Below are 13,001 nucleotides of genomic sequence, written 5' to 3'. Positions count from 1 at the left end.
ATAATCATCAAATATGGTTTTCATATCATTGCGGTTTGTATTATAAAATGTAACTAAATAACTTATATTTTCGCGATAAGGTTTAGAAATACTAGTCAATTGCTGTGTAATCACAATAGTAGAAAGCCCATAATGGCGAGCACTGTACCCTAATCTTACTAATTCCGATGTCCTATTTTTAACATCTAAGCAACTCGCACAGTCATCAAGTATAATAAGACTATTGGTGCCTTTATATACATCACTAACATATTTTAAAAAAATATCTACACGATCTTGGTCACATTCTACTTTAATTAAATCAGAATCATTTATATATTTCCATTCGTGATAGGTTTTATTATATGATAGCGTTGGACATAATAAAATAATGTAATCAAAATGGTGATTAAAGTTTTCTTCTAACATTTTGAGAAGGTAAAAAGATTTTCCACAATTAGTCATACCTAAAATAATCATATTAAAAGGTGTATTCATTTATATATTACTGGTTATTTTAGTATTGAATACTTTGTAAATCATTATTAACAAATTGAACAAGAGCATCACTAACAACATAGATGTAACAGTTTAAATCTTTTGTATATGCTCTTTTTTTAATCTCTAGTAAAATACCATTTTGAGTATTAACGATTCGTTTCCCGTTACCAGCAATATTTTTTTCTTGAAAGGTGCGTAGATCGATAACTAATGCAAATTTATCCTTATAAAATTTTTCAATTGTCATGAAGCTATTTATTGGGATAGTTTTATCAAAAAATCTTCTTGATTCTTCATAAAATAGTTTTTTATTCATACCTTGGGCGAGAATAACATTAGGCACCCCTCGACAGTTATTTTAACTTCATCGATGAGTGCGTAAGGAAATCTTTCACTATCACTAACTGAATTTTCTGTGAATAGTAGTACAATGCCTTTCATACTTTTACGAGGCACATTGACGTTAACATTCTGTAATGTACTTGACTTATCCCATTTTTCCTTTTTTAAGAGGGTTATATGTTCATAAAATAGACTCCTTCCTTGAGAATATAAATTTGTCACCTCATCTGCAATTTCTTGATTTTCAATATAGTTTCATATTCTAGCTGAATATTTTCTAATTCATAATCACCAATAGATTGACCACTTTGAGGGATAAGGACTTGATCACTTGCTGGTAATGTTATTATGTGTTGAAAGTTATTATTCATATTGAAGGACAATAAAGACCATGATCTTTAAGAATATTATCAATATTAATTTTCTGCCTTGTACCATAAATATCATACATTAATTTGTCTGCTACTTTTTCTGAATCCCCACTTGTTGCAGCACTATCATCCCCAGAAATCAATTTTCTTAGATTTTGACGGCAAATACCATATTCAATAAGGCCTTGTCGATCACTTTTCGGCATCCACAAGTCTTTGTATATACTTATAACATTATGATTCTTACAGTCGTATAATGTCTCACCAGCAACTTTAATTTGTAGTCTATTTTGTAAAATCTGACTGAGATTATTTAGAAAGTGACTTTTTGTATTACTGATTTTAAGATCAAACGATAGATTAACTGAACCAGGCACTAAGCAACTATTTGGTTTTAATTTTGGTATATTAACATAAACTTGTTCATTCGGTTTAACACTATTTGGGTTAAAGGTTATACTATAAAAAGTTCTATTTCCTTTAATTTTTGTTTTAGCAGTTCTTTTATAACCAGGTAAAAGCTCTTCTTGTAATCTGTTCATATATATATTAAAACATATTTTATTTTTTTCTTTGTTTATGCTGGTCATATATAATAGCTAAAATCATAATAGCTAAAACCCAAAGATTAGAAGATAACCATGCTAAACCTTTAGCTCCCCAAGATATAGCCTGGGCGATAATATTCAATAATGGTCCTAATACTGACCATAATTTTTTACCTAGAGTTGCTAAAGCCTTAGAAAATTTACTAGTAGCTTGAGCACCTTGTAGGATTGCTTTTCTTGCACTAATGACAATGGTTATAATTATCCCAGCCACAGATATAACTAAAGCTGATAATCCTGGGATATTTTCCTTAACCCATTCTTTAAACCGCTGTAATCTAGTAATGTCTTCTTCTTGTTTCTCTCGTACATCCTCTTTCTCTAATTGTTCTTCTTCTTCTCTAATTATAATTTCTAATTCCGCGGCTCTTTCATGCAAACGAGTGATTTCATCAATATTGTTGTTAATACTATTTTCATTTTCTATTTCATCTATTCTAGCTAGAGTTTTGTTTAGCTCTTCAGCAAAGTGATTTATTTGTGCTTCTATGAATTGTGGTCGTGTTCTTTTATCAATAGTTCCAGAAGGAGCCATCACACCTATATGTTCTCTAAGTTCTTCATTAGTTATTTGGTTGAAATTATCTGTATGTTGATTATTTAAATCAACCATAGGCATACTCTCTTCAGTTTTTATAAATTCATCTTGCAATTTAAAAATTCTTTTAATTTCGTTTTTAAATTGTTTAACAGCTTCTGTAGCACTTTTAAGTTTATTATATTGTAGCACTCCATTACTATTACGTTTTAAAACAATTATACTATTTCCTCGCTTATTTTTTGTATTTAATGGTCTGTAAGTAATATGATTCGACTCAGTTTTACCTAAATTTAATCTAAAATTTAAACCTTCAGAAGCTGCCATACCTTTTAGGCGATTAAATCTAAACTCTTTTTTATAATTTTTTGTAATAAAATATTCAACAGCAAAAGAAACTTCGTTTTCAGGTCTAATAATATCTGTATAAATAGGAGTGGAAGTAGGAACATCAGGAAGAATATTAGTTTTATTTATCTTTTTTCTTATTGTTACACCATAATTATCATCAGTAAATGATGTTTCATCAATAAATTGAAAATTTGACCAATCTTCATCTCCATTATCATCCTTATTATCTTCTTGATTATTATCTTTTGCTTATTATCTTCTAATTCAATATAATCAAAACCTCCTTCAGCCATTATATAGATTACTCTATATTTTGTATTTCACTTTCAGGAATCCAACTGTTATGTTTATTATCATAACCTAACCATTTAACTAAAACCATCTTTTTACCTTTAACCTTCTTACGTTTTAATATCTTTTCAACCCTATAAACATCATCTTTCTTATTCACACTTCATAAAATTTACCAATTATAGGCTCTCTTTCTACATCTTCTATCTCATATAAATTTGGATCTCCTCTAATAACTTTAGTCACTTTAAACAACTCTTCTGTAAAATTTGCTTCATAGCCTTTCGTAAATATAGATTTATACTTTGATATTCTAACCATATCATCAATTTTAATCTTAGGTAATGGTAAATCAGCAACTTCATAACCGTATAATGTATTCCATACTTCATCTTCATTATTTTTATTAACATCTTTTGGCTTCATCAAGATTGTACTGTGTTTTGTATTGTTATAATTATATACTAATTCACCTAATATATCAATCCATTTATATGTTCCTTTACTGTAAAAATATTTCCACATAGATGTTTTAAGCGTTCTGTTGAATCGTTCGACAATTGCAGCCTTTTTATCATTTTTAGTAGAGAAGTACTTAATTCCATGTTTCTCTAATAATGATTTTACACCTAAATTATAAAATTCTTTACCATCATCAAATTGTGCTAGTTTTGGGTAATCATTAAATCTATCTTTAAATTGAATTAATAGTTCTGCAACAGCTTTTGTCATATTATTTGTGTCTTTTCTATAAACAGGGATAGTAAATGCATATCTACTTAATATTTCAATAGCTGTTAATATCCAATAATAACCATTGTTTTTATACTTATAAGAACCCATATCAACTAAATCCATTTGTATTTGTTCACCAAGATAGTTTACCCTTGTTTGTCTGAATTTATGTCTCCTAATAATAGGTTTATATCTAGTGTATGTATCTTGAGATATTAACCATTCTTTAACCTGTTTTCTGCTAACATCTATACCTTCTTCTAATGCTTTCTGATAAAGCCGTTCTGCTGATTGATACCCTGTTTTTGGATCATCATAAATATCTCTTAAACTTTGCTCAATTTTAATGTCTTCATCCATTTAACTTACTCAAGATAACATTCCAGTAGAATGCTACCTACATTCACAGGGTTACCATCTTGATCTAATATATTAAATATTAGCTCGTTAAAGACTCCTTTTATAATTGTAACTTTAGATTCAATATCGTTGTATTCGTATACAGTACCAAATAACGACTGAATTGTTATTACTGGTAAAGTTAAAGCTATATTACTTTTTTTTCCTTCAGGGTTATAATTATAACTTGAATTTACAATATTAGAAGAAATTTGCACACACTTTAATCCTCTGTTTATATCCACTTTAGAAACACCATTTTGTACGATACCTTTTCTAATAGTTTTTATGGTATCATTAAAACCTAACATTTTAATAAGAGTATCAGATAATACTAATATCTCGTAATTATTATTAGTTATTTTACAAGTTCCGTTGTTTTCTACCATCTCAAGCTTTACGTTAACAGACTCAAGAAACGTTTTAAGCATTTTAAAAGTCCAGTAACCAGCATCTATATTATATTTTATAACGCCTATTGTAAAAGCTAAAGTATTATTTAATTTCACATTTTTATATTCCCAATACACATAAGCTTTTTTGATATATAAATATGAATAGTTAGATGTTACTATACTTTCTTGTAAGTCAATTTTTGTACTATCTCCGTTTATAAAAAAAGTGAACTTTTTCATATATAACATAGCTTATATTATATGTCAAACAAGCAAATAGAAGAAAATGCTATAAAATTAGGAGATGATGATTTAAAACATGTATCATATACATCATGGTAAAAATATATTTAGAAACAACTAAAACGCCTTTGTTTACAAATCTTATACCAGCTGTTAATGGGGATGAAGGTCATAGTCAGGATTATTTCGATCATATGTTACATCGTTGGACCTCAAAGTTTATTGTAAAACCTACATTTCAAAGGCCGGTAAATGTCGACATCTGTAACTTCAGATTTTATGTCACAGAGAATGATTATTTTATGAGTAGTTTACCACCTATAACAGCAACGTGGACAAGTGAAATTAAAAGTAAAAAAGAACAGCCGACTGGTATAAGATACAATATTAAAAGTCATTTAAATTATAAAAAAGAAGCGTACTACGCTATGATTTGTGGGGCTTATGTTGCTAGTTTTTTATGTGGTATTGCGCTTAATCATTTAAGTTTTAATAAAAGTAGAATTATACAAAGCCTTGTTAAATACCATTTGTATTATCAGATCCGAAAATTTATGAAGCATCCATCGTTATTAGACAAATATGACTTTACGGAATTGAAAAAGCATATACCTTATAAAGGTATTTTAAAATTCTCACCCACTAAAGACGGTGATGGAGAAACTGGTTGGGGATATTATGTTAATTTTCAATATTCAAATACTGATTATAGGAACTTCATTGCATATAATTCTGAAGGTATTACAAAAATCGGAAAAGTTCTTTTGCAGGAGAGCATTGAAAGCTTTGTTTATACAATTCTTGGTTCACAGGCAAATACAAGATGGGTAATAGTTAATCATGGAGCTAAGAGCTTGCAAACTCAAACCGTTTTTAGGAAATTATTAGAGGATACTATAGTACAGAATGATACGACTGTATTGATATCTAACATGAGAAAGAGTATAAAAGACACGAATGTTATTTTAAATATGGCAATCAGCCCTGGTATGATTTTAATACCCAGCCGTATGATTTTCTTAGATAAAAAGATTGATGGGTATAATAATATTTTAACATTAGCTAATAAAACTATGAAATTCGGTATTAATTCTAAAATAAATTATTATGGAGTTGAAAAGGAAGAACGAAAAAAAGTACATCAAGATAATACAACCTCACAACACCTAGATAATCTAGATGAAGTGCATAAAAAACCAGTAGTACATAAACATACAAAATGATAGTAAATAATCCCCATCAAACAGATATGATTACTTTACTCGGTATATCAACGCTATCATCATTTATATTAATTAAATACGTCTTATAATATAATATGAAAAAGTTATAGATTTTAATCATATTTCGAGTGAGTTGAGTCAAGAGGAATTTGAAAAGCTGAAAAAATTGTATTTATACTATCACAAGATGTATACCTGTTATAAATGGAAGTATAATAAATTAAATAAAATTAGACTATCATTAAACATGGGAAGTATTTTTCTAGTCTCGACTGGTGCAATTGCTGGCAGTGTAACCGTAAACCCGATAGTTATAGCCACCTTGAGTGGTTTAGGGGCTTTAATTCAAGGTTATATTGTTAAAAGTAAAATTAATAATAACTTAGAAATGTGTAAATTTGCATATAAATTATATGAAAAAATACTTATGACTATAAGATCTTATTTAAGAGGATTAGCTTATGATGAATTGATATTTCTATCAGACATAAAAGTTATCGATGATATTATAATCGACTTTTGTACTACTATAGATGGTATGGTGAGTAAATATAACAAAAAATATAATGATCTGTAAGTTATCTGTTAGTTATCTATAAGATTATCTGTGAGTTATCTATAAGTTATCTGTGAGTTATCTATAAGATTATCTGTTAGTTACCTGTGAACAAAATCTACAGTATTATATAACATGTCTGAAGAAAACTTAAAGATAACTACTGTTAAGAAAGAGAAAGATGCATTTAGGGTTGAAGCTGGGAAACGCTTGGCTGCTATATCGAAAGCTTCTAAAGAAAAAAAGATGCGAGATAGGATTGAATTAGAAAATAAAAAGAAAATTGAGGATGATAGCTGGAATATTAATTATGGATTCTTATTTGGAGCAGTTGGAGTGATAACCGCTATTGCTAGCCTCTATTATGCACGGAAAGATGATAAAAGACAGGAAAAATTAACAAACGATAAAGCGAGAGAAGAAACAACTAGTGAAAACATGTTTTGATACAAAAAATAAACAATATAATTTAGACTCATTTGAATAAAATATTTCCTATTATATATGAGTAATACTATGACTAAGAAACAATTTATGAATGAAGCTTTTGATGCAGTGCTTGTGACAACAACTGCTGTAGGTCTTTCTATGGCGTCTAAAAAACTACTAGGTCAAAAATTAACAGACACAAACAGTATCAAAGATTTTGCAAAACTAGCTATTGCTGTTACAGCATCAACAATGCTAGTTAAATATGCTCAAGACAAAAAATGGATTCCTGAAAATCCAGTTAAATCTGTATAAATATATATGACAAGTGTTATTACTAGTGGATTATCAACATCTATAGGAGCAGTTGTTAATGGGTTAGGTTTTTCCCTAGCAGGCTGGCTATTTCATAAACTTGATAAAAACGGTTATGCTGAGGAAATGAAACGTCACAACAAGGCTCTAGAGGACTTATCAAAGGCTAAAGAGGCGTTCTATGAAAATGAAGTCAAACAGCATGATAAAATACAACAGCTAAGACAAGAACTTCAATATGCTGATAATGATATAGAACTTACGAACAAAGCTTTAGATATGCTTAGAAAAGTAAAAACGATAAATTACAACGGCCGTAGGGGTATACCATTAAAACACCCTGTTAAAGATACGCAAGAGTGAGCGTAACTATTCAGTGACGAAACGAGAAATGTTGGCTTTAGTTTTCTATACCCAACAATTTCGGCACTATCCGTACGGACTACGTTTCATTGCGAGAACGGATCATGACGCCTTACGTTGGTTAACGAACTTTAAAGAACCAAACGGGCAAGTAGCACGTTGGCTAGAAAAACTTGCAGAATTTGATTTTAAGGTGCAGTCTCGACCTGGGAAGCGACATGGACATGCGGACAGTTTGTCACGACGGCCCAACCCGTCTATCGAAGTTCATAACGTAGGAAATATAGAACTTGAAAAACGGACGAATTCTGAGGAAGCTTGGTGTCCCACGTGGACGTCCGCTGAGTTACGATCACTACAGTTAGCTGACCCTACGATTTGCTATGTGTTGTCTAAGAAGGAGATCCAGGTAGATCCTCCACGAAAAGAAGAATTAAAAGGATTAAGCCGAGCTGTGCACAATTTGTGTTCACATTGGGACGTTTTGGAAATTCGTGACGGTGTTTTGTATCGTCGTTAGAAAATGACGATGGCACAACGACGGAGCCCTGTTGGTAGTACCTCGTTGTTTAGTGAACGATGTGTTACGAAGTCTGCACGACAGTCCAACTTCCGGTCACCTGGGCATAACAAAAACTCTCTCGAAAGTACGACAGAGATTTTACTGGCCTGGTCAACGTCAAGATGTCGAAGAATGGTTGATGAAATGTGAAAAGTGCGCTGTAGGTAAGGGTGCAACAAAGGGAATCGGGCACCACTGGTAAGTTGTCCCCCTGGTTATCCTTTAGAACGAATTGCAATCGATATACTGGGACCTTTACCAGTGTCTACAAACGGCAACAAATACATCATGGTGGTTGGCGACTACTTGTCAAAATGGACGGAGAGTTATGCCATTCCAAACCAAGAGGCATATACAGTTGCGGAAAAGTTGGTGAACGAATTCATCTGCCGTTTTGGTGCACCAGATACCATCCACACAGATCAAGGTAGGAATTTTGAGTCTTCACTATTCCAAGAAGTGTGTAGGCTTTGGGAATCCATAAGACTCGCACATCGGCGTATCGCCCGGAGGAGATGGAATGATTGAACGCTTTAATAGAACTCTTGAAGCGATGCTTTCCAAATATGTAGCAAAACATCAAAAGGATTGGGACGTACATCTTCCCGAGTAATGATGGCTTACCGATCGAGTGTGCAGGAATCAACTGGCTTTACTCCATACCAGCTAATGTTTGGACGAGAAATCCGTTTACCTGCAGATGTGATGTTCGGAAACACTCCTGACCAATCAAAGGATGTGCACGCGTACGTCGAGGAGTTGAGAGACAGCCTCGTGGCAGCGCACGATCTAGCTCGTGAACACCTGAAAACAGCACAGAAGCGGCAAAAGCGGTATTATGACGCTCGCGGTACTGGTGATGGTTTTGGTATCGGCGATTGTGTTTGGCTTCTCAATTCCGCAATGAAACAAGGTGAGTCACGCAAGTTACGATCACCATGGGTAGGACCGTTTGTCATCCTTGACAAACTTTCTGACGTGAATTACAAGATTGGGGCAGAGAATGGAGAAGGAAGAAAGCAAATTGTTCACTACAATCGGTTGAAACATTGCACAATCAATTCTGTGGAGAATAGTCACCCTCAAGCAACGCGTGGACAGAGTGTTCATGAAGATGACCGACCTCGTGTCAACGAGCAACGTTACGTTCCGGACGAAACTGATCTTATGTACACCCACGACTCACCTGTCTTCGAGTACACAAACCCAATACATGAGGGCGAACTGCCCATACATGAGGAACGGCAACCTTCATTGTCCCGACCACGGCGTCAAATTCGACCTCCCGGATGGATGGCGGATTTTGACGTAGACATAAACTGAATATTCTGAACAACATGATTTTAATTGTTTAAATTTTGCATGATTTAGTAGACATATATCACATACTAGGTTTATCAGCGCATGGGACATGCTTTCTCTAAGAAGGGGGTAGTGTAGCGACGAATCAAGCTTAGTCATAGTTGTTGTGCGTCAACGGATATAGGATGTGAGTAAGCACAACAACGCGCTACAAGCTAACCACACAAGCCCGACCACAAAGCATGAAAGCAGCTATAACGCGCTTAGAATGAACTAAGTCATCCCACTATTACGTGCAGGACATGACGGAGAACACTCCCTTTAGTTATTACATAAATGCACGACAAGACAAGACAAGACAAGACAAGAGATGAATAGAGCATAGTAAAATTGTATATAAACTCGTATGATTAAATATAATGCAACAATAACGATACGTGGCAAGTGTATGATTTCCTGGCGCAAGTGCATATACCGAGGGACATGAGGATCCAAATCTGACCGTTATACGGCTCAACGTTACAATATTTTAACTGTGGTACGTAGGTAATTATCTGGAAAGAAAACAGTAATGGATGGATGAAGCTGCAAGAATTTATCAACCACGATTCATCAGGTATCAACACATCACCATCAGTAGCTTAGTTAGCCCGACTTTTACTATTAGGAGTAAATCCCCAGGCTGGCTACGCTACTGGTAACCTCTCGGGTTACCAAGAAGTGTTGGTCAGTGGTCATTAACCAGCCATATTCATTGCTTTGACACACCAAATTTTTGTGACCGGTCAACTAGTTGTAGAATTACATCTATCCATTGGCCATCTCGAAATAACGGCCAAAACATGCCCGAATCTTACAGTTTACTTTACAAAAGTTGACATACATGTCTTGCAATTCATCCGTAGGGTCAGAACACACGCATATGGTCCATATACCATGCTTTAGGAATCACATTTAGCATACACAGCACCTATATAACTACTATACCATTTGTAGTGAATTCTCTTTGCTGGGCTCCCGAAGCCTATGGATTGATGCTGGCTTGTGGCTCCTCAGATGGAAGTGTTTCAATCATATCAAGTGAAGGTATACGATATTTTTAAACATAGAAATATAGCAGTATTGTACGTATGATGACAAGATACGTACCTCGTAAATTTATGAATGTATGCTTGTCTTAAAGAATCATTTACCTTACTAAGACAAAAGACTGGTAAAAATATTACGATATTAATTAATGAAAAGACTTTGTTATTTTCATGTGAAAATATCTTGCTCTAATGAAACTCTGTTTGTACCGTAGGTGACGGACACTGGCAGGTAAAAAAGATCAACAATGCACACACAGTAAGAAGTAATAGTATTTCTCCACTCCGTTGCCACTGCTTTGATGTCACATAAAACACACCATAACGTATTGTGAAATGAATTTAAATTAAGCGTTTGAAATTTATATGGTAGATAGCGATTTGAACGATGATTAAAACGCCTTTCGTACAAACGGCCCATGTACTGAAACTTTTCTGTGTTGCAATTTTTAATGTTCTTCTAGATTGGATGTAATGCTGTCAGTTGGGCGCCTTCGACGCATCCTGGGTCCCTTTTTAATGTAAGTAGTATTACATAATATGGAAACTAACTAAAGAATTGAACATTTTTTCATTGTAACATTGAAAAGTTACTTTTCATAGGAACGACTTTAAACTTTCAAATCAGACTGTAGCTAAAAGCATGTTTGATTTAGAGTAACAATTTTTGACGGAACATGGTGCATGACTTGTGGGATTTGAATATAATTTCGTGTTCTTTAGATTGCTGATGAACCGAAGCGTGGCGAAATAGAGAAACGATTAGTGACTGGAGGCTGCGATAGTTTGGTAAAAATATGGAAGATGAGGTACTTTAACTATGTATATTTATATGGCAAGCGACACTTCCGGTGAAATGGCGTGTTTTGATTGGCTCAGAAGTATTTTTGCTGGCGCAGAATTACTTTCCTGTAATGGATCAGCGCTCCATTGCATGTAATTTTTTCAAATAAATGTTAGCTTCGTGAAGCAAACATTAAAATTTTTGTGAAACGAAAAAAAAACAAGAAAAAATCATGTAGGAATGTAAGGGAAAGGAAGAGCACTCAGAAAATTAGTTTTTTGGAGGACACATTTTCAAATCATTTCTTTTTGCGGACGAAGAGTGGAGGAGTGAAAACAAGTCTTTGTAAAGCAGCGAGAACGAGAAAAGAAAGAACGTTTTTTTACACCTTTATTAAACCTTTTATTATTCTCGTGCTCGGTTATTAAGGGCTTACTAACATCGTGAATGATCGACGGATTTTATATTGTGTTCATGTTTTGTTTTTCCTTTGATAACAATTATAACTCTATTTTAACGGTCTTTATTGCCTTTAATTTCACCTCCTAGACTTGCGTTGTAAACCCCATACTGTTTTCCATTATTTTATGTTATTCAGAAAACAGCAATTTACAAAAGTCAGCGTGGTTTTCTATGTAATCTCTCCATTATTAATTAAGTGCAACTGATGGCCAGTGGGAAGAGGAAGAGAAGCTGGAAGCACATAGCGATTGGGTGTGTGATGTGGCCTGGGCGCCAAATATTGGATTGCCTACAAGTAAAATTGCCAGTTGTTCCCAGGTAAGGTAATTTGTGATAATTCAAGGTGTTATTCCATGTCTACTGACTTCTCCCTAGGTTCAAATTTAAGCAATTATTACAACTTGATTTTTAAGAGTTCATTCTTGGGTTATTATACACCCCAATATAATGGCTTCTTCGGCAGTGACATAATGTTGAAACTTTGATTCTTACGCACATACTACATCAAGAGTGATTTGATATTTAATTTCTACTAGTCTAGAGTCATGAAGAGGTCATGTTTAGTCGTGTCATGTGTCATATTCAGAAATAACTAGATAACTTGAGTCTAATCTTAAGTCCCTCTATATACTATTGTCACAGCCACAGTCTAAGTTGTCTTCATTACGTAGTATGATGTTAAAACTTTAAAAAGAGAAATGAGAATAGATAATAGAAATAGAAATGAGAATGAAATAGCCATTTTTGAAATAGAAATGAGATATGTCGTTGTTTCTTTTTCTCGTAGCTTTCGTTTTCTTCATGTCGTTGCTTCTTTTTCTCGTAGCTTTCGTTTTCTTCATGTCGTTGCTTCTTTTTTCGTAGCTTTCGTTTTCTTCATGTCGTTGCTTCTTTTTTCGTAGCTTTCGTTTTCTTCATGTCGTTGCTTCTTTTTCGTAGCTTTCGTTTTCTTCATGTCGTTGCTTCTTTTTTTCGTAGCTTTCGTTTTCTTCATGTCGTTGCTTCTTTTTGTAGCTTTCGTTTTCTTCATGTCGTTGCTTCTTTTTTTCGTAGCTTTCGTTTTCTTCATGTCGTTGCTTCTTTTTTTCGTAGCTTTCGTTTTCTTCATGTCGTTGCTTCTTTTTTTCGTAGCTTTCGTTTTCTTAAAAAACGAAAAAAAAATGC

The 13,001-nt window shown here is 33.4% G+C and overlaps 1 protein-coding gene across 2 annotated transcripts; it reads left to right on the top strand.

Annotated features, from left to right (window-relative positions):
• The first annotated feature begins 10,035 nt into the window (after positions 1–10,035).
• LOC124453948 (protein SEC13 homolog) lies at positions 10,036–12,998 on the top strand. 2 transcript variants are annotated; one of them, XM_047004775.1, is made up of 7 exons: positions 10,036–10,119; positions 10,500–10,589; positions 10,807–10,850; positions 11,056–11,112; positions 11,315–11,400; positions 12,035–12,155; positions 12,969–12,998. In XM_047004775.1, exons 1-7 carry the CDS (start codon positions 10,083–10,085, stop codon positions 12,981–12,983), a joined length of 450 nt encoding a protein of 149 aa, XP_046860731.1. In that variant the 5' UTR covers positions 10,036–10,082; the 3' UTR covers positions 12,984–12,998. The 2 variants fall into 2 exon arrangements, with proteins under 2 accessions (XP_046860731.1, XP_046860729.1); XM_047004773.1 differs by lacking the exon at positions 12,969–12,998 and adding an exon at positions 12,625–12,676.
• Positions 12,999–13,001: the final 3 nt, after the last annotated feature.

This window comes from Xenia sp. Carnegie-2017, unplaced genomic scaffold (genome assembly GCF_021976095.1).
Source record: "Xenia sp. Carnegie-2017 unplaced genomic scaffold, XeniaSp_v1 HiC_scaffold_26, whole genome shotgun sequence".
Classification (NCBI taxonomy): domain Eukaryota; kingdom Metazoa; phylum Cnidaria; class Anthozoa; order Malacalcyonacea; family Xeniidae; genus Xenia; species Xenia sp. Carnegie-2017.
The sequence above is the reverse complement of the archived record's forward strand: the minus strand, read 5'-3'. Positions and strand labels throughout refer to the sequence as shown.